At 46.1% G+C, this 25550-nt stretch overlaps 5 protein-coding genes across 6 annotated transcripts; 1 reads left to right on the forward strand and 4 right to left on the reverse strand.

Moving 5' to 3' along the window:
* Positions 1–6156: 6156 nt before the first annotated feature.
* LOC133901601 (GPI mannosyltransferase 1-like) lies at positions 6157–9239 on the reverse strand. Its single transcript, XM_062343016.1, has 4 exons — positions 8879–9239; positions 8356–8538; positions 6904–7457; positions 6157–6821 (listed from the first exon to the last, which is right to left on the reverse strand). The coding sequence occupies exons 1-4, from the start codon at positions 9156–9158 to the stop codon at positions 6507–6509; spliced, it is 1332 nt and encodes a 443-aa protein (XP_062199000.1). The 5' UTR covers positions 9159–9239; the 3' UTR covers positions 6157–6506.
* Positions 9240–9396: 157 nt separating this feature from the next.
* LOC133901602 (protein TRIGALACTOSYLDIACYLGLYCEROL 3, chloroplastic-like) lies at positions 9397–13105 on the forward strand. Of its 2 annotated transcripts, none has more exons than XM_062343018.1 (11): positions 9397–9580; positions 10121–10217; positions 10321–10449; positions 10766–10861; positions 10988–11065; positions 11167–11228; positions 11326–11401; positions 11936–12043; positions 12196–12371; positions 12455–12539; positions 12664–13105. In XM_062343018.1, exons 1-11 carry the CDS (start codon positions 9468–9470, stop codon positions 12703–12705), a joined length of 1062 nt encoding a protein of 353 aa, XP_062199002.1. In that variant the 5' UTR covers positions 9397–9467; the 3' UTR covers positions 12706–13105. The 2 variants fall into 2 exon arrangements, with proteins under 2 accessions (XP_062199002.1, XP_062199003.1); XM_062343019.1 differs by having other exon boundaries at positions 9436–9799.
* A 1369-nt stretch (positions 13106–14474) lies between these two features.
* LOC133902538 (uncharacterized) lies at positions 14475–16215 on the reverse strand. The gene is made up of 2 exons (XM_062344154.1): positions 15753–16215; positions 14475–14708 (listed from the first exon to the last, which is right to left on the reverse strand). Exon 1 carries the CDS (start codon positions 16119–16121, stop codon positions 15753–15755), a length of 369 nt encoding a protein of 122 aa, XP_062200138.1. The 5' UTR covers positions 16122–16215; the 3' UTR covers positions 14475–14708.
* A 2037-nt stretch (positions 16216–18252) lies between these two features.
* LOC133902512 (28 kDa ribonucleoprotein, chloroplastic-like) lies at positions 18253–21136 on the reverse strand. The gene is made up of 5 exons (XM_062344127.1): positions 21041–21136; positions 20195–20878; positions 19422–19523; positions 18759–19040; positions 18253–18569 (listed from the first exon to the last, which is right to left on the reverse strand). The coding sequence occupies exons 1-5, from the start codon at positions 21119–21121 to the stop codon at positions 18507–18509; spliced, it is 1212 nt and encodes a 403-aa protein (XP_062200111.1). The 5' UTR covers positions 21122–21136; the 3' UTR covers positions 18253–18506.
* A 169-nt stretch (positions 21137–21305) lies between these two features.
* On the reverse strand, positions 21306–25380 carry LOC133902511 (uncharacterized protein At3g49055-like). Its single transcript, XM_062344126.1, has 5 exons — positions 23874–25380; positions 23710–23786; positions 23210–23321; positions 22991–23107; positions 21306–21881 (listed from the first exon to the last, which is right to left on the reverse strand). Exons 1-5 carry the CDS (start codon positions 25056–25058, stop codon positions 21531–21533), a joined length of 1842 nt encoding a protein of 613 aa, XP_062200110.1. The 5' UTR covers positions 25059–25380; the 3' UTR covers positions 21306–21530.
* Between the last annotated feature and the right edge of the window lie 170 nt (positions 25381–25550).

Consider the following 25550-nt stretch of genomic DNA (forward strand, 5'->3'; position numbering starts at 1 on the left):
TCCATCATAAGAATAAATAACATAGGAGATAAAGGGTCTCCCTGCCGCAACCCGCGCCGATGTTGGAGCTCGATTCCCGGAACCCCATTGAGTAAAACCTTAGTAGTAGACGTCGCTAGTAGAGCACAGATGATGTCACGCCATACCGGACCAAAGCCAAGAGTACGGAGGACATCCAATAAGAACGGCCAAGAGACTGAGTTGAAGGCTTTTGCAATGTCAAGCTTTAGAAGAATTCGAGGCTCCTTGTACCGCTGTAAAAATCTTGATGTTTGTTGGACAAGAAAAAAATTGTCTTGTATGCATCGACCTTTCACGAATGCACTCTGATTAGGAGAAACCATATGTTGAAGTTTGTCTGAAAGCCGATTAGCCATCATTTTGGCCAAAAGTTTAGCAAAGCTATGTAGAAGACTAATAGGCCTGAAATCCTTCACTTGGACAGCATCATCTTTCTTCGGTAATAAGGTTAAGAAAGCAGTGTTTAGCAGCCTCAGATTCCTAACATTTTCCTTGTGAACTTCTCTTACCGCTGCCATGATGTCACGTTTGATGATTGGCCAACATTTTTTTTTGTAAAATATGTCGTGAAACCATCCGGCCAGGGGGGCCTTGTCTACTGGTAGTTGTTTGATGGTTTCCCAAACTTCCTCCTCCGTAAATGGCACATCAAGGAGCTCCAGATCATGTGCTTGTAGCTGCAATTCAGCAAGATCAAGCGAAAATGCTCGTTGTACAGAAGAACCGAGCAGGCTGGAATAGAAAGCGAAGATGACACGTTCCTTATCTTCATGGCTCATGAGGACGTGATCATTAGACAACAATTTTGGGATGAAATTTTTTCTTTTGCGGTGCTTAGCATGCAAATGAAAAAAAGAAGTATTAGCATCTCCCTCTCTGAGCCACCCCAACCGAGAGCGAAGCCGCGCTATCGTGCGTTCCAGTGAAGCTAGACCAAGACAGTGTTTCTTCAAACTACGCTAGAGCCATAGCTCACCTCCCAACAGTTGCCTATAATCTTGGGCGATCTCGAGCCGATGTACGATCTCCTTGGCCAAAAGGAGCAGAGAACGTATATGTCCAATCTTCCTCTGGCTCCAACTTTGCAGAGCCCTTGTAAGTGCTTTAAATTTGATCGAAAGGGTTTCGATTGGGCAGTTCCTAGACGGTGCAGTAGTCCAAGCACGGAAGACCTCATCCATGAAACCATCAAGCTTCGGCCAGAATGCTTCAAAATGAAATTGTCGCTTGCCGGCGATAATGTCCCGCAGTCCAAGAAGCAAGGGATAGTGGTCGGACGCCTCTGATGCAGCACTTTGTAGCAAACAATTTGGGAACATTTGTTCCCAGTCAACCATACAGAAAACGTGGTCGAGCTTTACAATTGTAGGTGATTCTCTGTTGTTCGACTAGGTATATTTGCGACCAAGGAGAGGGCTTTCCTTGAGTTCGGTTTCGTCAAGAAGGAGTCGGAAATGGCCCATCATGGCACGATCAACATTTGGGTTGTTTTTGTCTTCTGAGCGATAAATGAGGTTAAAATCCCCGGCCGTGACCCAAGGGCCTGAGCACTGAGCGCGGATATTGCGCAATTCCTGGAGGAAAAGGGGTTTCTCGGCGTCAGATTAAGGGCCGTTAACACCTGACATCCACCACTTTTGTCCATCATCAGTTTCGAATTAGACCGAGGCCGAATATGTGTCAATCCTCGAGGATGTGACCTTGCAGCGCCCATCCTGCCAAGCAATGAGCATACACCTCCTCGAGTCCCATTAGCCAGCAGAAACACAAAATTACTGAACTCAGCACTAAGCATGGACAACACAAGGTATTGAGAGATGTTTGCCAGTTTTGTCTCTTGTAGGTACACGATATCAATTCTTGCAGAGTCAACCACAAGCGAACAACATCTCGTTGTGCGCCCGAGTTTAAGCCTCGGGTGTTCCAAATCAAAATGTAAGAAGGATTCATTGGCTATCACAAACAAGACAACCAAGACGACCCAAAGGTTAGCAGAGCACTGCGGCCGCATCAGCTTGAAGGCACTCACAATCTTCCGGGGCAGCCCACCCAAAGAGCGCCGCCAAGGCCTGGATGTGAGTTTTGGTTAGCGGTTGATCGAACAATCTAGCGTAGCTATCCTGCGCATGTTGATCTATGTGCTCGCTGTCTCCGATAATACCGAGTGTACACATCACAGTCTTCATGGATTTCTGTGTCAAAGAGCTTGGAGACCAAACTCCAACTTTCGCAATGCGTCTGCTCTGTCTAGGTGTGAAATCCAGCGGGAGCGTTTTCATGCGTCGTTTGTTAATATGTGGAATTAGAAGTAGGCCATCCTTCAGCTTGGTGACTCTATGGAAGAAGAAAGTGTGGCTCGCAGACGAGGAAGGAGATGGAGCTGAACGCCGAATCATTAGCGCTTCAGCATGAAATTGAGAGTTTGCCTCCTAACTGGCTTGTCATTGCCGCTGAGAGTATACCAGCGTCCCAACCGCAGGGAGAGATCTCGGCAAGCAAGTTTCACATCGCGATATTGGCCCCAACGCTGGCTCGGACTGGGTAAATTGCTCAGTGGCCAAGGAGGGCTCCTCCGGAGGTGTGTACGCAGGACTTACACTTATACAAGCAGAGGTTGAAGAGGGTGAGTGGCCCCTCCGCTGCTGGCTTTCCTCACCCAGTGACTGGATGACAACATTCGCATCCTTGGATAAGGGCTGCTCAAGACACTGCACATAAGACGTTCGAAGCTCAGAGTTAGATCTTTCGTTAGGCGAGAAGTCACTGAGTTTTTTTGCCAGAACATCTTTGGCCAATTGCATCTGGTCCTTGCCCAGCGTTGCTTTTTTAGCAAGTCGGTCGCCTCTTCTAGTTGATTGTGGTGTTGTAGGAACATATCTAACCGCCGTGACTAAGTTCACGGCCGCTGTGTTGTTGGGAATTTGTGTTGTCAGAGGTTGTCTAACACTGTTGATGAAGGTTTGCGCCTCCGATACCTTGAGCTGTGGGAGGTCGCTTGGCTTGTTGATGTAGGTCGCCGGCGTCTGCACTTCAACCCTCTGCTGATCGGTGTTCAAGTCCACCCTCTCAGGATCGTCGATGTGTATGAGGCAGGGCGATGCGGACAATGCGGGGTAGGAGGTGGGCGACGACATGGATGGGCTCCCCAGTGTCGAGGTCGGCACCCGATGGCCTAGAGGGGCATCATTAGCTGCAAATTCAAGCAACATGGGGTCTTCCCACGCCGCGGTGGAGCCGGTACCCAAGTCTAGAGGAGTCGTAAGCAACGAGACTGACGCATCGATGATTGAGAGGTCACCTGACTTTCTTTGTTGCCTACCCACACCGAATATCGTTGCCACCGGAGAGGCAAATGAGACATTGCGGGATTATTGCTTCTAAATGGCCTACCTGCGGCGAAGGGCAGGACTACATGGCGGGGAGGCAGATCTCAGGTAGGTTATTGAATGACGGTGCCTGTACCAGGGTCTCTCTTCACGGTCGCGTGGCACCTCCCACGTTGCGCCAGGGGCGAGAGAGCCGCGCCCATGACGAGCGGCTCCAGTGTCTTCTTGTGCCCATATTGACTTGGTCTCCATCGTGGTCCTCCTGGCCGTCACGACAGCCACGGTTGTCTGGGCGGTAGTGTCTGCTTGGCGGGGCATCGTTTGGGGCTAAAGCTTTGAAGATGTACTGCTTGCACTCAAAGGAGCGGTGGCCGGATTTGTTGCAGCGCCAGCAGCGAGCTGGGTCACGACACACTGCAACTCTGTGGTCCGATGCGAGGCAGTTGAAGCATTTGCCTCAGATTCTCCTTAAGTAGAGCTCCGTCCTGTCCCTGTTCTGCGATGAAGATGTAAGTTGAGGCTGCATTGAAGGCTTTGAATGTATCTATCGGTGATATGAGATTCGGGGGTTCCCGAGGCTCGAGGCCAGGACAGTGCGGTGCCACATGGCACCTTCCGTCGGGGACCACCTCCCTGAGGACCCGAGGAAAGCACGGTCCGGGAGTGGGTGCTCGGGGTCAAGAACAGTTGGTCCCCGAGCACCTAGAGAGCCCCGAGCACCCGGCAAGCCCCATGCTGGTGGACCCCGCAGGGACTCCACGATGAGGTGTCGGTCGGTGGGAGGCCCGATGCCGTATTTAATGAGGAGCGTGGACAGTCACATCCAACCACTCTCCCCCCCCACCAGCCATTCTGAATACGTCAGTCCCTGCCGCCGCCTGGCATGAAGGCGTGGGCACAATTAATACGACAGGTCCCATCGCATGTCCCCTCGCGAGGCCCATGAAGAAAGACGTTTGAAGATATCTTTGATGGGCTTGAGGCTTATCGCCCTGTTACATCATACCGCGTTAGACCTACTCTGATCAAACAGGCATGAGAGAGTACTCAGAAGATGATCGGTGGGCGCCCCTACGCCTGCTAAAGCCGGAACGCGGAGATCGATGGAACCGTTCGAGGGATGTATTTTTAACCCTCTGTAATATCAACTGTAGACCAATGATGGTCACTTTCCATTTATTGTTTACGGAAACTTATGCCCTCGTTCTGGGCACTCCCTGAAGGGCCTCCCGCCGGTAGATAAAGGGGAGCACTTTGTAGAGAAATATAGGAAATACGAAACGAGAGGAGCATTGACAACATACTGGACACACAGGAGTAGAGTATTACGCCTCCGCGCGGTCTAAACTTGTCTAAATTTTTGGTGCATTCATTTCTATTAGCTCACGATCCATCCTGCATAAGTCTCATTCGCATTAATCTCGCGTACGAGGTAGTTCCAGGACCAGCCCCCCGACCGAATCTCAAAGGGGTCCCTCGGGATCCCTGCTCGCGGTGTTCATCCACTGACAGTATCCTTTCCCTCCTCCACCAGTAGCTTTGCTTCACTGTACGCCATTCACCAACATCTGCACTCTGTTGTCGAGCCCTTTGCTCTGTTCTGCCTTGGGCAATGTTGTCATAGTGTCCCGGTGGTGGTGTTTGAAAGTTGGCATGACTGTTTTGAAAAACTTCTAGCATGATTGCTTTGGAGCCGGACGTCAGACCGCTGCAGGGCTCACAGGATTGCTGAGTTGAACTCCGAGACACGTGGTAGGAACTCTGAAGGTCAGCTTGGCGCGCAACCACATCATGCTCTTGCCTGCGCTGAACTTGTCGGTGAGCCTTCTGCCCTCCAGTGCCACTGCGAAGACTGGGAGCAGACTAAAATGCTCCACCACCAACGCTGTGGCGAGCAGGAGCGCACTCGTCACTTCTTGAATGCGGGCTCGCAGGTGATGCAGAACCCACATGATTGCCGTGGCCGGTGGTGCCAGGGTGAGGGCTCCATCCTCGAACAACCTCTGCGTAGTTGCGATGACAACAAGGCTTACCATCTCCTCGCTCCTCCGCCCACAATTTGGGGGCAACGGGAGGCGGATATGCTTTTCTTGCGATCTTCTGCTTGCATTTGGGGGCCGTTCAGCCGATCTGAGTGGTGCGCGGCTGAGGGAATGACAACAGCAGCCTGCGGGGTTGCATCTAGCTGAGGGCGAAGGGAAAGATTGAAGAAAAAGGGGATCTTTGTGCTTGGGAGGAGTGGATCTGGGCAATTGAAGGGGAGGGCGGAGGGGATCTGGGAGGGGTTTGTGGGATTTGTGGATTTTTGTGGGAAATTTCGGGTGCTGGTTTGGTTCCGTTGGGGAGTCGCTCGGGGGAGGGGGCGATGCAACGGCTCCATCCGCTCTCAAGTTCTAACTCACCGTTCGGTCCTAATGCAGGTTTTGGAGGAACAACAGAAGGATTTGGGTTTACTGGAAGGTTGCTTGAACTATCCCTACACCCAGTCTTCCACATATCACAACTAAAGAAAGCAATAAGATCGCAATGAAATCGCAAGAACAGGCAAGTGTTGAACTACGTAGATTATGTTTGATTGGTAGGATATCTCTGGATAGGATGATTACATCCTATTTTTTCAGATATTTGGTTGGAGGATGAGGGGATAAGATATTCTTTTAGATGATGGGTGAGAAAATTCTAAAAAAATTCTCTTTTAGAAACGGAGAATGGTTTTCTTGAGATGAACTATGAAATGAAGCTGGTTGGTTGCAGCCGGTCAGAACAAAGGCAGCACATTTTTGCCGGATCATTTACACATGGGGACCCATATTGTGTAATCTTGTTTTGGAAATCCAACTAATTGCAACGCTAGACAGTTTAGCAAAAAGCGCACGCGCACACGAAAAAGAAAGAAAATGTAGATTACAAATTTCTGTTCACATGAGTAGTATCCAGAACTCCCAGGGTTCATCTGCAACCAAATCAAACCCGTCCTTTCTGAAATATGAATCAGTTGTAAAATCCGATAACCGAAAGTGCTGCTCATGTAACGTCACCACATTAGCTACGAGCAAAATTACTGGGTGCAAGCCACATAAGATCTGGTACAGAAAAAAAAAAAACATGATCCCTGCTCTTATTATACATCAGTGGCACAATGGAAAGAACCCAAGTATGCTACTCCTTCTTGAGAGCAACATTGCCACCTGACTTCACTGCTGACGAGAAGAGCGGAGTGTACTTGTGGTGTTTGATCACCATGAGCATAACAAAGGTGTTTGCAGCCATAAACACAAGACCAGCAACCCAAAGTTGTATGAAGACATTTCGGCCCTTGAATTCCAGCAGGTAAGCCCACATGAGCCAATGGAGTTGAGACCCCATCCACACTAGTATGCAGGCCAGACCCTTCCACTTAAGTTTCATGCTGGTCCAAGGGAGGATGAGCGGCAACAAGCAAAAGAACCACATGAAGTACTGAGCTGTCATCACCTGCTCGTTAACAAACCGACAATCAATACGTTGTGTTACTAGAGTTTCAGAGAGAGAGAGAGAGAGAAATGAGACATCTTACCTTGTTAAACGCAACAAATGCTACTGTTTGGAGAAACATGCAAAATGGAAGATCCCTAGAGAAGCGTAGGATGAGTGCCAATTGCACGATCACTTGAGGTAGAAATGAAGCAAGCCTCTGAATGCTTGAGAACCCTTGCCGATGGTGTAGATATATATGATAGAAATATATCGAGAAATTATGCCTTGGATCGGTCCGAGTAAGATGGTAAAGTAATGCTTCATTTAGAAAGTCCCACCCATAAAGGTAGAAGAAAACACCGGTCCATGCAAAGAACATAGATCCTGAGAGTAGCCCAAACATGATTGCATTTCTTGTTATGAAGCTTGAAAGAAAATACCATACAGTGGCCACAAATGATGTTGGTTCTTCTCTTTGACTAACTTCGTCATTTTGTAAGTGTTGTTCCGAGCTCCACAGTGTAAGAGTAGGCCGACTAGCAGGACCAGCATAACTCTTGCCAAGAACTATAACAAATGGAATCACATATATGATTGGGTATATTCTGAAGTGCACAATGAGGCCGTACCAAAATGCTGCCTGCAATACTCTACCTACAAAAGACACTCATAGTATAAGATACCCATCTTAATCTACAAAAAAAAGTCATTATTGGTAGGAAAATTTGTTCATAGACTTGAGAGTAACATCAGTAAGTTCTGCATGATATTATATTATTATCCATGTAATTGCAACGTAAATACTAAGTTTTTTAGAAAGCTTAAAAAACAAGCGAATAGTACAAGTAGCAAACCATTTGGTTTGAAGAAAATTTGACATCATTAACTAGATTATGAGACTGAATGTGCACCTAAACACATCAACTCAAAAGGAGAGAATGGTAAAAAGACATTGTGACGACAAACCTCCTAATTTATGGAGCAAAGGTTAACAAAAATTAGTAAAGACTTCAAAGAAAAATAAGTACGCGAACTACATATAAGAAGATAGCCAGCTAATAATTCAATGGCCAAGCACTGAAAACCTAGATGAGCACACAATTGACATGAATTCTTCATACACTTCAAGACAACAATAATTTAGTAAGTATAGTTTTCATCTACTGTGAGTATACCAGACACCAGTACAAACTGCATTTCATTGCATGATCAACACTGAATTGGCAAAATGCATGGGTGGGACAAGAGCTATTAGCACAGGAGCTGAGGGGAATCCAACTCAGATAGATATCCAATGAGACTGATCTAATAGACTAGCTAGCACTTGATTGTCTTTACATAATATATAGAAGTTTTTCTGAGATGAAACATAAGTAAAGCAAGGGTATTGAATATGCTACATTTTATTGTCTTTAGAACAATCATATCCTATGTTTGACATGGAAGAATCAACAAACAAAAGCTGGGACAATTATAATGATTCTACCACCTTCTGTCCATAGAAATTTTGCACAGATAATTGGAAAGAACAAAAGAGATTTAGAGCTTACACCCTTCATCAAACATATGAGAATCCAGAGTATGACAGCACAGACTATAGGCTCGCAGTTTCCTCTTGTGCCAATAGTGAATGTGAAAGGGTTAAACAACCAAACTGCAACAGACTGCATCCGAATTTTCTCAGGGATGCCTCGTAGTTTCAGAATGGTGTCGATGAACAACCCAACAAGCAAATCTGCAAGACAAGTTGCTTGATACATGACCATCACGAAAATTCAATCACGGTAACCATAGAAACAAAGACAGGTTAAACAAGCTCCGGATTATCGTCACACATATATAAATGAATGAAGTGGGTGGAAGAACTAGCACACTGAAATTTTTCAGATAGCAATTCACAGTTAGCTTGCAGAACAAACCCAGTCATCCTGAGTGCCCAACATCACTGAAACGTACATCCAGAAATTAAAATTTAATTACAAAGATCTACTAACATTAGCTACCACTGGCGTCAGAACAGACCGGGAAGTAAAGAGTTTAACAGCGACTGAAGCGTGCGATCAGAGTGGGGTTACCTGCGGCAGAGAAGATGAGCTTGCCCCATGCGGCGTGGAGAAGGGAGTTCGGGAGGAGCAGGAAGGCCAGGAGCGGGGAGTAGCGGTAGGTCGCGCGGTCAAACGGGGATCCACCGGCGGCGACAGAGGCCGCGGCGTCGGAGAAGACGAGGTAGTCGACGTCGGTGTAGCGCACCTCGAGGTGGGCATCCTGCCACTCCCCGAACACTACAAGGACCAGCCTGAGCGCGGCCGACGCAAGCATCACCCGCCGGAGACTCACGGCGGCGGCGGAGGCCATCGAGGAGTCGTCGCCGGAGTTGGGAAGCGGCCGTCAGATTCGCGGGGCAGTCGAGTAATTTCCGCTCGGTTTTTGTTTGGCACGGAGATTCATGTGAGCCCTTGGATTAGACATTGACGGTTCAGATGTCCGGATCTGATCGAACGGTAGCCATTCCTGGTCCCACATGTCAGGTTTCACTTTCCGGAAAACCCCCTGAAACACTGCGGATTTCATCCACACCGTCCAGCCAACTACCCCCTCCCTTCCCTTCCCTTTCCATCCACACCGTCCACCACTTTTCCTCGCACCCATCACGCGGCGCCGACCATGGCGTCGCCGTCCATCCCCGCGGCTCTTCGTCACCCGCGCCTCCCCGCCGGTGGAGGATTCCTCTTCCATTCGTCCGGGGACCCAACTCCGCGTTCCGCGCTCCCGTCCAGGCAAAGCTTTCTTTCTCACAAACTGTTCTTTTCTTGTCGCCTCGTCTAGTTTTCTCGCGAGCTTGCGCGACAATCTTTCTGTGGCGATATAGTATGTGTCGGTCGATCCATGTGATAGATTTTTTATTGCGTTGTTCCATCTGCTCATACTCGAATCGATTGGTGCAACGAATGCTCTTGTTTTCCACACGAGAAACAAGGCTTGCCAATAAATCAGATGTAAGCTTTTTGCCTAATGAATCGGGTTCCGGCTCGAGTCCTGATGTTCTGGCCCTAGAATTAGAACGATTTATGTTTTGTTCAAATTGAGTGATTCAGTTTATGAATCACTGATTCTCTCTACTTGATTCATGATTGAAGCTGGATCGATTACTTCAGTAACATAATCGACACCTTTTAACCACTCTGCGTCAGTAATTAGCTTGCTAAACCACGTATGCATTGATGGGCTTCTCTCTCTGGTTAATTTTTATGGCATTTTGATGCTGTAAAACGATGATGTGTGGTGATGCTTCGTTGCATCCATTCTTGCTTATGCAGGTCAGGAGATGTTCCTGTGAGAAGGTGCCAGACATGTTCTGGTCCTGTTTTGGCTGCAAGCAGTCGTGGTTTGGGCAATGTGGACAATCTGAATGAGGTCTGTGCTTGCAATTTTGTTCGAGATCTTGGAGTATTTAGTTGAATTGTCATGTGATGAAGTTTATCTTGACGAAGTGCACTTTCTTTTACATGTGTTGCAGAGTTCAAGCTTGTCTAGGAGCAGGGATTTCTGCAGTCAGATTGATGACGACCGTGATGTACTCATAGAATGTAGGGATGTTCATAAGTCATTTGGAGATAAGCATGTACTGAGAGGTGTCAGCTTCAAGGTCCGGTCTTCTTTTCTTTCCATTATCATGGTCACGCGCTTGTCATTACTTAAATTGGAACCAGCTATTTCCTATTGGCATAAGTAGTGCGAAAATGGCATGCTTCATAAGTAGACCATCATATTCATATGTAATTCTCAGTCCTCAGTCACACATTTTGTAACTGGAATCTTGTTTACTTCTATTTTCTTAGCCTCCACACTGCACTCACTATACACTCCGCTTACTGTTATTTGTGATAATTAGGTGTTTTTGGGCCTCAGTAGGTTTGGCTTTAGTTAGTTATGATTCAAAATGATATTACATTATTATGTAGATTAGACATGGTGAAGCTGTTGGGATAATTGGACCTTCAGGAACTGGCAAGTCAACTATTTTGAAGGTTATGGCTGGGCTGCTAGCTCCAGACAAGGTTGTTGGTCTTCTTGATTTGTCCCCGTTACAGCAGTACATCATTACATTTGTATTACTGGTTGGAAGCAACTGGAAGCTAAATGTACTTATTATTATTATTTTTGTTTGACTCCGCAACAAGTAGGGAGATGTTATCATTTGTGGAAGGAAAAGACATGGTTTAGTTAGTGATGAAGATATATCGGGGCTCCGCATTGGTTTGGTATATTTTCCCAATACTTCAATGTATTTGAAGAAAGAAATAGCATGATTTCTTTATATCTGCTTGTGCTTGAAAATTCTGATATGGGATTGTTCATACAGGTTTTTCAAAGTGCAGCACTTTTTGATTCTCTCACTGTTCGTGAAAATGTTGGGTTCCTTTTGTAAGAGCACATGCATTCCATTCCAGAGAGTCATTTTTTTTTCAGTAATTGCTTCTCGTTCTAGTTTCATTTCTGATCCATCAATCCTTTGCTTTAGATATGAAAATTCCAGCTTACCCGAGGACCGCATTGGTAAATTAGTAACAGAAACTTTGGCTGCGGTAGGACTAAAGGTAAGTAAAGCTTGTATATTTGTTTACATTAGGCACTTGTATTTACAATAAGCTTGACAGCCACCACAGTAGGGGAAACCCCTACTGTTTCCCCCTCAAAAATAAGCTTGACAACCAATTCAGGAAGTACCTGGCCCGCGGTATTTTTCGTTCTCTTTCGAGGAACCAATAAACTGTGAAGAGTTAACTACAGATGCATTCTAAAAGTAGACTAATAGCGGGCTGAGTAAACTTGCAAGGTTTGTGTACAATGCGAATCATGATAAGGTAGTCTCTTTATTGATTGAGAACCAGAGAAGCCTTATTGCCAGATGCTTTCGTTCTTTTTTGGAAGCAGATTCATAAATAAATCAGCTGACGAGCTGATCTGCACCAATCCATCAGTAATTATAGATTCTTTAGAACGTGAGTTGTTGTTTTTTTATTTGAGAGAAGCACAAATTCATAATCAATCTCATTAGATTGGGCAGGATCAAACTACGCCAGCGTATCTGCTAGTGCTAGTTGAATAAAACATGATCATTTTGTATGCAGGGTGTTGAAGATCGTATGCCATCTGAGTTGTCTGGTGGCATGAAAAAGCGTGTTGCTCTAGCTCGTTCAATAATATTTGACGATACAAAGGAGGTAATCGAGCCAGAGGTATGCCCCTGATCGATTATGAACTTATAAGGACCTTTGCTCTTTTTATTACCTGAAAGGCTTAAACACTGATTTGGAAAGGTTGTAACTGTAGATTAGTGCACTATTTCTCTTACCTTCTAAGTTTATGCACCTCAAATTTCCTCTGCTAGGTTCTTTTATATGATGAACCAACAGCTGGGCTTGACCCGATTGCATCAACTGTCGTGGAAGACCTTATACGCTCTGTGCATATGATAGGGCAGGATGCACTTGGTAAGGCAGGAAAAATAGCTTCTTATGCGGTTGTCACTCATCAGCATAGCACAATAAGAAGAGCTGTCAATAGGTAATAACAAACAATACCATATTCTTCATTTCGTAGCTTCTATTGTCCATTCTAGGCCGGTTATCTGATATTCACTTTTCCAGGTTGTTGTTTCTCCATGATGGGAAGATAGTTTGGGAAGGAATGACACATGAGTTCACAACGTCAACTAATCCATTTGTTCAACAGGTTACACTCTACATTCATAATGTTCTAAGTGTGCTAGAACTTGAGGCTTAGAAACCGTCGACGTTATTTATTCAATTTTAGCACCTGGCATCCTCTGATTTTTTAAGTTTTTTGTGAATTGCAGTTTGCATCTGGTAGCTTGGATGGGCCCATACAATATTTCTAAGATTCACGAAGTAGTGAGTCGGACCTTAGGTATTCTTGTACACCCTCTCTCTCAGATTAGCCCAGCAGTATCTGGGGCATCAAGAATCAGAAATGCGCATACCAGCGGTGGTCAGGAGATGTAAACACATTCGGCTTACCATTGTTCCTTTGAGCTTGATTGTTATCTGCAACAACATCAGTCCGATACGGCATCCTCTATTTGAGCATAGCAGCAACACCAGCTTGTGAAATAAGTGCTAATTTCTACTTCCTTCTTAGGGAAGCTGTGCGATCAAGAGAAAAGAACATTTTATCAAAACCTTTTTTTAAATAGTGAGATGATGTAAATATAACTGTCACTTATAGCAGCATCGATCCTGCACTATTATCATATTATTGTTTGGATATGTTAGTCTGAACTGAAGATGGTAGCACGGCAGTAAAATCAAGACTACAGACTATAGAGGGTTACCGTGTCTACTAAAGAAATAGATATTCCTTCCGATTCAAAAATAGATATTGTTTAGAGTTAAGTACAAATATTAAGATGAAAGATAAAATAATCATTTTACTTATTATTAATATCATTCATTATATGGAAAATAAGACTTATATTAAAAAGGAAGTTACTTAATGGATAAATAAAACTGATCGTAGAACATTATCTATTTTAAATATTGTAAAAGAGATCAAAACATTATTTATTTTAAGACGGAAAGGAGTATATGATATATCATGCTATGGAGAAGGTAGGTAGCCTCTCAATTGGTGCACACAAGTTGATGCAAATTGGTGAAGCCTAATTAGCTACCTGCTGATATTTGCAAAACTCTATCATTTAACACGGTCAATGAGACGGTACTACGTGTAATATGGGACGGTCAATGAGCTAGCTAGCTAAAACGTGTACGTTCACTAAGTTGATTTGGCTGTCTAAATGGACCGGCTCTAAAGAGCCGGCATGATGTCTGGTACTATATGCACAGCACGGCCAGGCACGTGACGCCTCAGCATGTCGTGCCGGCATGGTCTAGCTCCGTCCATCACGTCCGGTATAGTTACTCACGAGCCATGTCATAGGTCACACCTCTAGTGCGACACGATCAGTTTAATTAGTAGACCTGACAGGTCATGCCTTGACTAAGCCATGTCTAGTCGAGCCCATGCTGGGCCGGCCCGTCAGCCTAGTTGACCAGGTCTGGCTTGGACATAGTACACATCGAATAGCAAACACGTTCAAACAGCGAAAGGATGAGTGAAATTTGGTGCGATTTCATTGCGGCGCCGGTATGATACTACGTTCTCGCTGAAGGCGCATTGGCACGTACGTACCAGAATCACAAAACTGGCGAACTTGAGACAGCATCATCCTTTTTATATCAATCAATCTGTAGCAAAAGTCATCTTCTAGCAGGAGTAGCTCGAAAACAGAAATGAATACACGACACACAACGCTGCTTGGTGGCCCGAGCTTTACATCCCAGCACCAAAATGAGAGCAGGTCGCAAGGAACATACACAACATCAAAGAAAGAAGCCAATAATAAAGCTCATATATCACTCTGACTCTAAAATTGACCATGCCAAGGAGGGAAGAAGAGATCCAGGCTGTACCTTCTCAAATGGTCTCCCAACAATGACATAAATAGGGGCAACTTATCATATATCAGCCAGGGGACGAGCACTTAGCGTACAAATATTCAGGCTGGCTCAAATCAATATATGAAACGTTTCTGGACGAGTATATGTTGCCGTTAGTCATAGAATTGAATGGGGAGAAAGAGCGACAAAACAACCAAATCTGGAGCTTTATTTGACAGAAATCAAGACTTAACCTAGCTTGATCCTGGCTCATTTTTCATTAGAGTTCTGTCATAGTTTCTAGACTGTTAGTCCCAACAATTGATGGCTGGAATTGAACAAGTAACTCCTTTGCCAAACAAAATCTCGTAGCATGTGATCAGCCATGACTAGTGTGTAGCGGAATTGGTGACCATGGTTTCAAGTCCAAATACCTTCGAGCCTAACCAAACATAGACAAAACCATGAATTAGAGGGCATAACAAGTGAGCTTAAACTTTTGTCATGCAAGAATACTGTTCATCTATGATCCAACAATATAATTACAAACAAGGTTTAGTAGTTTACACTTACAATGGTCAGCATAACTAAATTACGTAGTTTACACTTGTTATAGTCAGCATAACTAAATTACGACAAACCAATAGTTAGATTATACAAGTAGGCAATTATATAAAATTTCTCAAAGGGCTATCTACAAACACAGATTTTGTTTTCTCCTCTCAAACTGAGACTGAACTATATTTTAGATTTTGAACTAGCCCACTGATACAGCAGAAAGGGGTTCCTCAATGCTTTTTCACGATTCAGCTTGTGAGAGTATGAATCCAAGTTCACGCAATGGAAAGCACAACAGAACAGAAACACGATTATGACAGATAGACAAAAAAATGGATGTGCATGGGTATACACTTAGGTGCTAGGAATACCTTGTGCCACAGCATAGATATCACTAAAGAGGCACATGTACACAGCTCAAAACAGCCGAAGAGAAGCACAGATTTTTTAAGCTAGAATCAATGTCTTTTTCGCAACTATCTCTTGTCTAATCCAAGCTACATATAGTAGGATCAAACTGCATCGAGAACAAGGTGAGCTTGGCAAACTAGGTTTGTAAACTAAAACCTTTCTCACGCAAGCATAAAAGTCCTATATGCATCACAAAAGAAGGGCATCCTAAAATGATTAGATCTCCACATACATATAGGGACCGATGCAGTATTGCCATTTGCAGACCATAAAAAACAGAGCCCCGAATAAGAATATGTTTTTGGCACGGGAGATTAGCCGAATCCAACCAAAATCATCTTAACACAGATGAACGAGCTGCAAACAGTGACTAAAATCACTCAACACACAGAGCGCTCTAGATGCCATCACACCCGCAATTCCTCGGTCTCACGTTTTGGATCAGCTACCGAAGAGAGAGGTCAAACCACCGGACGCGTCTCAATGTGGGAAGGCTAAAATGGAGCAGCGGGATTACTCATGTCTGGCGTCTGAGTCTCTTCCGGAGCTTGCGAAGCTTGTGCTTGTTCATCTTGCGCTTGCGTTTCTTCTTGACGCTGTCCGCCCACACCTCCGCCGCCGCCCCTCCGCCGCCGTCCACCTCCTCTGCGTCCACGCAGATCGGATCTAGACACGGGCGTATCTGGAGGCCCGGGTGGAAGGAGAAGAGGACGTCGCGGAGGCTCGAGGCCGGGGGTTGGGTCGAGGCCGGCAGGAGAGGCGCCGGTGTTGGGGCGGGGGTTTGATGCAGGTGGGGTGCGAGGCGGGAGAGGAGCAGGGAGAGGGCAAGTGGCGGCGGGTCGCGGAGGCGGAGGAGAAGCCTGCGCACCGGCGCGGCGGCCGCCATTGGAGATGTGCGGGACTGGAGGGAGGGTTTCCTTTGGATTGGAGTTGGAGGCTTTCCTGAGAAGCGAAAGAGAGAGGAAAAGAAAGAAGAAAAAAAAAGGTAGGATTAAAATTAGAAAAGGATTTGGCCCGAGAATAAGAGCTTGGCCGGGAGAAAGAGAGGAGCCGCTAGATTTAAATTTGAAATATATTCAAATTTAAATCCAAACACAAAGAACCAAGGAAAACAAAATGATCATATTAATGCATTGTTTGAATTTTGCAGTTTAAATTGCGGTGAAATCAATAAACACAATCATTTTGATCATATTCCCAATTACAACTAGTTTTATTTCAAAAAATAATTTTTAATGAATTTTACTATTATAAAAATGAGTAAAACACATGACGTTAGATCCACCGACCATTAGCCCTACATTACACGTCCTCCGTACCCTCCACCTACTCCCTCCGCTCCATCTCCCACCTCACCCAAGTCTCGAATGCTAGGGTGTGAGCAAGTTAATTTTCATCTTATGTACTCTTTTTTCACCACTGTTTATATCTGGCATGATAAATTTGGTTCTCAAATATATTTAGTAATATTTAGATCTGGTAAGTTAAAACGGCTAATGCATGCTTATTTTGAATGTTATACATGATGAACTTATTCGTGACACAAGTTGGCGCAATGTAGGGATGTCAATGGGGACCCGTTTTCCGATTTCTTAGGGAGAATTCCTCTATTAGGAGATGAGGATGAGGAGATTTCGTCACCCGTGGAGATATAAATGGTACAAATTATATCCTCGTCGGGTCTAGCGGGGATGAGTACGGGGAAGCATTCCCCGACCCCGTTTCCCTGCGGGGACTCGTTTTGGCCTAACGATAGTGGTCTAGGCGTGCGCGGTCGGCCCAAGCGGGAGCCAGATGCGCGGCCCAGGCGTGCGCTAGCGCGCAGCCCAGCCAGGCACGGCCTGGTGTCGTGACATGGTGCGGGTCGGCCCAATAAGTTCCCTGTTGGGTCTTTATCCCCGCGCGGGAACGAAGACGAAGAGTCATTCCCCGACATAAAATTTCCTATTGACATCTCTAGCGCAATGATCCTCCAGATGTGCTTGTTCTCGGTTGCAGTGTCTGCATTACACTGATCCAACACAGTTGGCAGCGTGGCTTTACTTAGTGGACTGTCGATCGAGCTGTGCTTTGGACATGCTGTTTGCTTGCCGTATAATATCTTTGGTGTACAGTTGAGGGTAGGGTGCATGGTAGCGATTGGCTAGTAGAATCGAGTACCAATCTAAAATGGACTGTAACAGCCCACAGACCGGACAAGGATCCTCTAACGTGCTGCACAACCGTTAACACGTGAGGCCCTAGCTCGCGGACACGGATCCTCTGCATTAATGATGATTAATGCAGAGGATTACTGTTTACACAGTAATATGAGTCTACTGCTACAGTTCTCTGCATTAATTAATCACTGTTTACTGCGTATCACTGTAGCTACAGTGTTCGATTCTACTGTAACACGAATTTGTACTGTAGCATCAGGTACTGTATCGTTACTGTAGCGATCGATCCCATCCATCCATCTCTAACTCAAGGGCTGTGGAGTGCTCTTAATGCACTCCACTGTAGCTCTCTGCAGTTGCCAGTGGCAACTGCAGAGGATCTGTGTCCCTAGCTCGCATGTTAGCTGACGTGCATCCCTGTCCCCACCGGTCTTAGATCATCATCAATCATATTTTTTTATTTTGTTTACTTTCTAATTATCCTCCGTTCTCATTCCCTTTATATTCTCTCATCTTCAATATAAATTCCTTTCGAAGAGATTCGTAAAGAGAAAGGAAAGATAATCCCACCCTACAGAAAATAATTTTAAAAATCTTTTTATGATGAAAATTATAAATGTTAAAGGGAACAAAAATCCCTGCTCCTCTCTGTCTCTCCCTCCAGGCTCCAGCTCGTCCATGGGGCAACGCAGCTAGATCCCAGGAGTCCAAGTCAGCCGCCCATGCTGCCCCACCAAGAACATCACTGCCGTCGGGAACAAAAGTAGAAAACAATGAAGGATTTCCCAGTCGAGCATAAGTACATAAATTAGAACGAGCGCTGTAGCTCACCGAATTTCAATCAAACGTCGAATGATGTATCCCAACGCAGGTCATTCTTTAAATAGATGTCAGACAAAACTTTTGGATTGCATCGACAAATTGAGCTAGGGGCATCATAACAGTAGCCTACAGTACATCAACTCATGACAACAAAATAGCAACGAGAGGGAACATGAAAAGAAAGCGAGGATAGAGAGCCCAGCAACATAGGAGGGTCTAAATCGGTATCAGACGCACTATGAATGATGCTCCTATGATCCCCCCCCCCCCCCCATACACACACAGCCTCATTAGAAGCCTCGTCGCGGTCGCTCCTCTGCAACGTTCACTCGCAGAGCACGGCCATCTAAACTCTGTAGAATTCAGAATGCAAAGTTACATACTTGGGTAACAAAAGTATAACATGATAGCTTGATTATGGTATAGGCAAAAGGAATAGCATCAGTCCACATCCTACTGATTATCAGTAAAACCAAAAATTCTTCATTCGGTTGCTAAGGTAATGCAAGTGGCAGGGAATCGACTATACAGTAGACACTGACCTGTCCGTCAAGGGCAGCAATAGCGTCATCCAATTCCTCCTGAGTCGCCATTGTAACGAAACCAAATCCCCGTGAACGCCCAGTTTCTCTGTCGTAGACAACTCTGGCATCAACTACTTTACCATGCTCGCTGAACAGCTGTACCAATCTAGAGTCATCCACTTGCCAAGGCAGGTTGCCCACATAAATCCTGAAAGAAGGCCCAAATTGTCTGGGAGGTCTCTCCACACGAGATCCTCTAGGAGCTGCCTTGTTTACAGTCAGAAGCCTTCCGTTGATGTCCTGCACACATAAATGATCATCGGCTAAGCATGTAACTCAGCGCATTCAAAATATCCATAAGCATATAGGACGGGATCAAGGGAATTTCAGTATATATGTGGCACTGCATGCACTATCATGTACCCAAAAAAAAAAAAAAAATCATGAAAGAATGAAAAACACATATCCCTATACCATCGGACTATCAATGTTTACAGGAAACATATTCAAATGCAAACTGGGAACATAGCCCATTCCATGCATATTGCAAGTGTACTAGGTCAACTATAAGTACACAACTTGCAGCTAAAATAAGAAAAACAGGTTAGAATTAACATTAACTAGATTGAAACCCAGAAAATGTCAAGAAACTAGCTCCATTATGTTATCAAAAATACTCACATAGCGATGGAACATCTCCACAGCCTTCTCAGCCTCCTCAATGGTACTCATTGTGATAAACCCAAATCCACGGCTCTGATCTGTTTCTCTGTTGTAAATGACCTGCAACACCCACAAAGTAAGTTCAGATTAGAACAAATGAGCAAATCATTTTTTCCCAAGACAACAGGAAAGAGGAAAGACACACTCAAAGAGAAAATATAAAAATTCTTGACTTTTCATCTAACTGTACACATACAATACTGATAAAACAGATATCACAGACACTAGTAGGAACCGCAATAGCGTGAAGTGATAAGGAAAGGGAACACTCTTCATAAGCAACAAATATAGATAGTCAGTTTCCTACGCTAAAAAATCGTACCTGGAGCAGCACCACAGTAGGATCGCTCTTTTATTTCACAGAGTGTAACAAGTTAATTACTAAGCCAAGTTGAAATTCCAACGTGAACTTAGCAGCCACGACCTCTCCACACACAACACGAACATCTCACTGATGCAATGTCACATTAGAACCGATGGAACCAAAGCATCTCAAGAAACAAGCTAACTAGACAATAGCAGCTGCAACCTTGCAAGTTCAACAGCTCACTTCACCCCACTCACTGCATGCGATTACACACTTAAAGCAGAAGTGCGGTCGTATAGAACTGACTAATGCCGTTACAGTGGTTGCAGTGCAGTTTCAGTTGAGGCGGGTTTTTTTTCGCGTTGCATATCAATGGTATCATCGAAGAGTGGCTAAGGATAAGGAAGCAGTGTTAAGATGTCACCTCGGCGACCTCGACGACGCCGGCCGGCTCGAAGAGCTGTGCGAGACGCTCACTGTCGATGTCGTAGGGCAGGTTGCCGACGTACACCTTTGCCTCCTCGGGCGGCTCGACGTACTCCCCGACCTCCTCCTCCTCGACGGCCGCGGAGGCCTCCACGGTGTCGTCGCCCTCATCTGCCTCCTCCTCCTCGACGGCCGCGGAGGCCTCCATGGTGTCGTCGCCCTCATCCGCCCCCTCCTCCGGCGCGAGCTCGTCCTCGGACACAAGGTCCGGCTCCGCCTCCTCCGCGGCGGCTGGCTCGGCCAAGTCGACGGCGGCGGAGGACTCGAAGGAGTCGGAGGCGGCGAGCGGGGCGAGGGGCAGGCGGCGGGCGGAGCGGAGGTGGAGGAGGCGTGGGGGCGTCGGGGAGAGGAGGACGAGGAATGGGGAGGAAGGGGTGGGGAGCTTGGGGAGGGAGGCGGCGGCGAGGGAGCGGAGTGACACGGCGATAGAGGAGGCCATGGTGGCGCCGCGCGAGGGGATAAGGTGGGGAGCGAGCCGAGCAGCAACACGAGAGCCAGAGAGGAGAGGATTTTGGACAGGAGAGGAGAGTCGGTGGAGGGAGGCGGACGGGGAGGAAGCCACCACGACCCGACCCGACCCGACCCGATGGATGGATACTTTTTCCTCCCTCTTTTCCCTTCTCTGAAAATTCAAAACACTATTAAAATGTCTTGAGATGAAGCTCTAATGATGATCTATGGGTCGGCCAATCTGGATGATCAATCACGACAAAACTCAACAGCAATACCAAGATTTTGTTTACAGAAAAAAGCGATAAGATAGTGCCACGAACAACACATTTACCTGGAGGTAGAATAAAGAAAAAAGCAATCCTGCTGTGAGACGGAACACGACTTGACATGAGCTGCTGCCCAATAATGGCATCTTATTCCCTCTGTGACAGACTGACAGTGTAGTTGCTCCTCTGACATCCAATACCAGTACATCTGAAATAGTCAACTACATCTTTCTTTGTACACTACAGTATCCACATAAAGCAGCAAAAGTACCACACAGAAGCAGAACAGAAGGCCAAGTGTGGTACGAACCATATTAGAATGCAACAATCTTGTCAAAGAATGGACATCTCGGCGTCTTCATATATCCCAACTGGTAACTTTAACAATTACACAGGACCATCTAACACCCTCGTGAGCTTTGCACAATACAAGCATGGACAAATTGGCAAAACATCTACAGAAGAAAGCAAACCCAAATCTAATGTTCTCCTTTTCTAAATGATGAAAGAGCAGGACCAGCACTCGTATTTATAATCTGTATAAATATGGCACACCTATATTATCAGGGGTTCAGATAGCTCCATCTCATTGGAAGTTTGATCCGTCTCGGCAGGAGGTAACCGCACATAGTTCAGTCCCAACCATTGCCATGGCCAGCACATGTATCTATGGCCATTACGATTAACAGAGTCAGCTCTATTATCTGATTCTTCAAGCTGCCTGTTAAGCTCCTCCAGTCTCTCTCGTAGCCTGGAAGATCTCGTATCTGCTAGTTTTAGAGATTTCTCTGCAGCATCACGTGCCGCCATTGCTGCAGCCGCTGTCTCTTCCTTGAACTTCAGCTTGTTTTCTAGCTCCAGCATAGCTTGCTTTGCTTCATCTAATTCCTTGTGGAGGGATGATATCTGTGCAACAAAGCTTCATTAGATTGAGCTCAACTAGTCAAAAATCGAGGTGATTGATTAGAACCAAAATGATGCTTCACCTCCCTAGAAAAACCACCCGTTCTGTTCCACCAGTTAATGTATAAATGTTCTCTTGAACACAAATTCCAAAAGCCTGAGCAATCCACGCAGAAAGATACTATGGCTCTATATCAAGGCTCTCTTGCAGGCTGTTGTATGCTGCCAACAGTCGTTGTGGCACTGTGCCAGTAATGGGGCTCAGCTGCATCTGCTGCCACCACTGACTGCACAAAGCATTCCTAACACTACTACACATCGATAGGCCAAATTCGTCTATACATGATGGGATAACCGCAAAAGGCATCTAATTTGCTGTTTCTCAACTGAAATTATTTAGTATAGTTAAACTGATAAGGCCATATCTAGGAATGCACTTAGGAATAGTAGAATGATACTATCATTTAAGTATGGACTTCCAATTTGTTAAAAAAAAATTTGGGGCAAGCGGAAACAATTTATTGCTAAAGACACAATACAGCAACAAAACCATGACAAAACCTACAAGCATATGAAACAAATTTAGAGTATCCCAGAATCTACGAGCATAAGACTGCATGCTGCAGTACCATATGATTTAGAGTTTTTTTTCCTTTCAAAAACAATCTAATTATGCTAAAATATATGGTACTACAGTCTTAAGCTTATCTCAATGTGTTAGTATACCATAACATGTATGAGTTGGGTAAATTGCAATATGTAGTACAGGAAATCTGTTAAATGTCTTTTTGATGGGAATAAATCTGTTAAATGTTACTGTCATGGATAATAATTATGCTACTCTAGGTGTCGCGAGCATGCCTATCGTCCTTTGTGTCCTTACATTTGTGTAGTGGCTCACTAGCGAAATTAATCATGTTAGTTTTATTGCATATGGGACAAGCTCACAGTGCTTAGGTTACTCAAACAAATGTTTGTAATCAGATAACCGTGATGCATAGGTGATTAATATGATAGACCCATCAGCTCTTAAGCGTACCTCATGAAAACGCAAGACACTGGAAGCATAGAGAACAAGCAGAACTATATGGAATATGTTTGTATGAAAGCACCTGAGTTTGGAACTCTTGTTCAATTGATCTACCAGCTTCGGCTTCCTCCTCTGCTGCCATCTTCCATCTTTTAATCTCCTCTTCAGCAGCTGTTACGTCCATCATCAGACCCTCAACCTGAAAAGAGTGTATAGAATGTGGTTGCTCATTAAACACAACCTTAAAGATTGATAAGTAATGCACTTGAAAACATGAAACTTGACATGAGGAGAACATTACACTTTCATTTGCCACCCTTTCCTTCTCTTCAAGATGCTTTATTTGCTTCCTTAGCTGGCCAATCTCTTTTTCTTGCCCTTCCAGCCTTGTTCTAAGTAGACCAGACTCCGCTCTTAAAGCCAGCAAATTACATAGATGATCAGAAGAAGGAAGCAAATTATGATGGTTCAAAGCATCCACAATAGGGAATAACAATGCAACTGCAGTCCTCATAAGAGATGCCACAAATGTGAAACTTAACAATGGTTATAAGCAATACATAAATGTTTTTGTGTTAATAAGAGTATGTTTTAAAACCATTTGGTCAGACATTTCACACCAAACCTAGTCAAATAGTCATCTAAAATCATCAAAGTTACTCTAAGTTCAACAGGCAGAGAAAATAAGAACTAGATGAATTACAAAAACTTGGAACTACTCCTAGAATCGGGTATGAGGAACTTAATGAATAGTGATTTTGAACTAATTAGAACCAAAACTCATTTAGTCACAGTAGTGACCTTAGTGCTTCGACAAGATGCTGCAGCTCAACGATCTTAACCTGGGATTCCTTCATGGTATTCTCCAATGCTCCTGCCTGCATTGTTGATCAGATAACAAACAATTTAGCACACTATGCAGGTCCATAAAATTGCATCACCATGGTCACATGGAGAGGACTTACCAGGGTATAGACCTCATCCTTCTCCACGCTCCCTGGCCTATGCTCCTTTCGCTCATCGAGCCCTATCTCAATGCCGGCTTCCCTCAGTCCATCCTCTGCAACCTTCAGCACCTCACTCGTGGTCGCCTGCAGCGCACTCCTAAGCAGCACCCCAATATGCTCCTTCTCGCGAATCAGCTCATCCACCCTCTCCTCCAAACCCTTCACCATGCTCTCCTTGTCACCGACACATGCCTCCACCTTCTCCAGGGCCATGACCGCAAGCTCATAGGCCAACTTCGTCCCTTCCAGCGACACCTTGAGACTCTCCTCCACGTCCGTCTCCTTCCACACAAACACCGAGTCAGACAGCGTGCTGGCGGCGTCCGCGTCCACCAGCTTGACCACCTCGCGCATCTCGTCGTACAGCTTAGAGGCGCATCCAATCTGCTCCGCGAGCACAGGCCTATGCGAGTCCAGCTTCCCCTCGAGAGAGGCGATTTTGTCACGTAGCTCGGAGATCTCTGCGTCCCGCTGGGACAGGGACTTGGAGAGGGATTCGCACTCGGCAGCCCTGGACGCAAGCGATGCCTCGAGCTCGGAGACCTCGATGGCGATCTGGTAGTTGCGGCGGTCCATCTGCTCTCGCACGCGGTCGCGGTCGCGGTTGGCGGCGTCGATCTGGGCGAGGAGGTCGTCGACGATGTCGTTGGCGCGCTTGAGGACGCCGTATGCGAGGGCGGGGAGGCCGGCGGAGTACTTCTGGGAGGTGGGGAGCGGGGCGGGGGCGGAGGAAGGGGAGGCCTTGGCGGAGATCCTCTCGAAGCCGGAGGAGAGCATGGAGGAGGCGGTGGAGGCCTCGGCCTGGAGAGCGGCGAGCGAGCGTGCGGAGGCGGCGGCCTCGGCCTGGAGCGCGGCGAGCGAGCGCGCGGAGGCGGCGGCCTCGTTGGAGAGGTCATCGCGCTTGCGGAGTACGTCCTGCGCGAAGGCCTTGAGGCGGGCGAGGCGGGCCTCGGACTCGGCAAGGGATCCCTCGGCGGCGCGGCGGAGGCTGCGCTCCTCGTCCAGCTCTGCGGCCAGGTCAAGCAGCCGTTGCTGCTGCGCCTGGGCATCGGGCTGGGGTTGGGGTGGGGTTTTGCTGGAGGAGGAAGGAGGGGGGAGGGGGTCCTCGTCGACGTCGGAGAGAACGGCGTCGTCGTCGGCCATGGCGTCGGAATCGGCCGGCCTTGGTGGTGGTGACGACGGGAAGGTGTCTCCGGTTTGGCTTGCCTGGTCTGGTGGTGGTGGGTCGGTGTATTCTATTGGGCAGAGTGGGAACGCGACCTGATTAGGTGCCGAGTTGCACACTGAAGCCAACGAACTGCTCTGTTCGGCTGTTTGGATTCCTTCCGGTGCGACTCTCCTGCTTTCCAGGGACGGGTCGGTGAGGTTGCCGGAGACGGAGAAGAACGATGGGGGTGAGGATCGACGGCGATCGTAATAAGTTTACGTAATCGTATTTCGATAGAGTTCATCCCTAGAAGAAAGAAAGGAGGCAAGAACGCACTACGTATTCCATCCGTTTAAGAATACCAAATGTATTTTTACTGTAGCTCGGTCTTCAAAATTAGTTTTTGATCTTTATTTTTTACAAAATATATTATTTATAGCTAAAAACCAGTATGGTATAAAAATATTTTAAAATATGAATCTAGTTAC

The sequence above is a fragment of the Phragmites australis genome, chromosome 20, assembly GCF_958298935.1.
Source record: "Phragmites australis chromosome 20, lpPhrAust1.1, whole genome shotgun sequence".
Taxonomy (NCBI): domain Eukaryota; kingdom Viridiplantae; phylum Streptophyta; class Magnoliopsida; order Poales; family Poaceae; genus Phragmites; species Phragmites australis.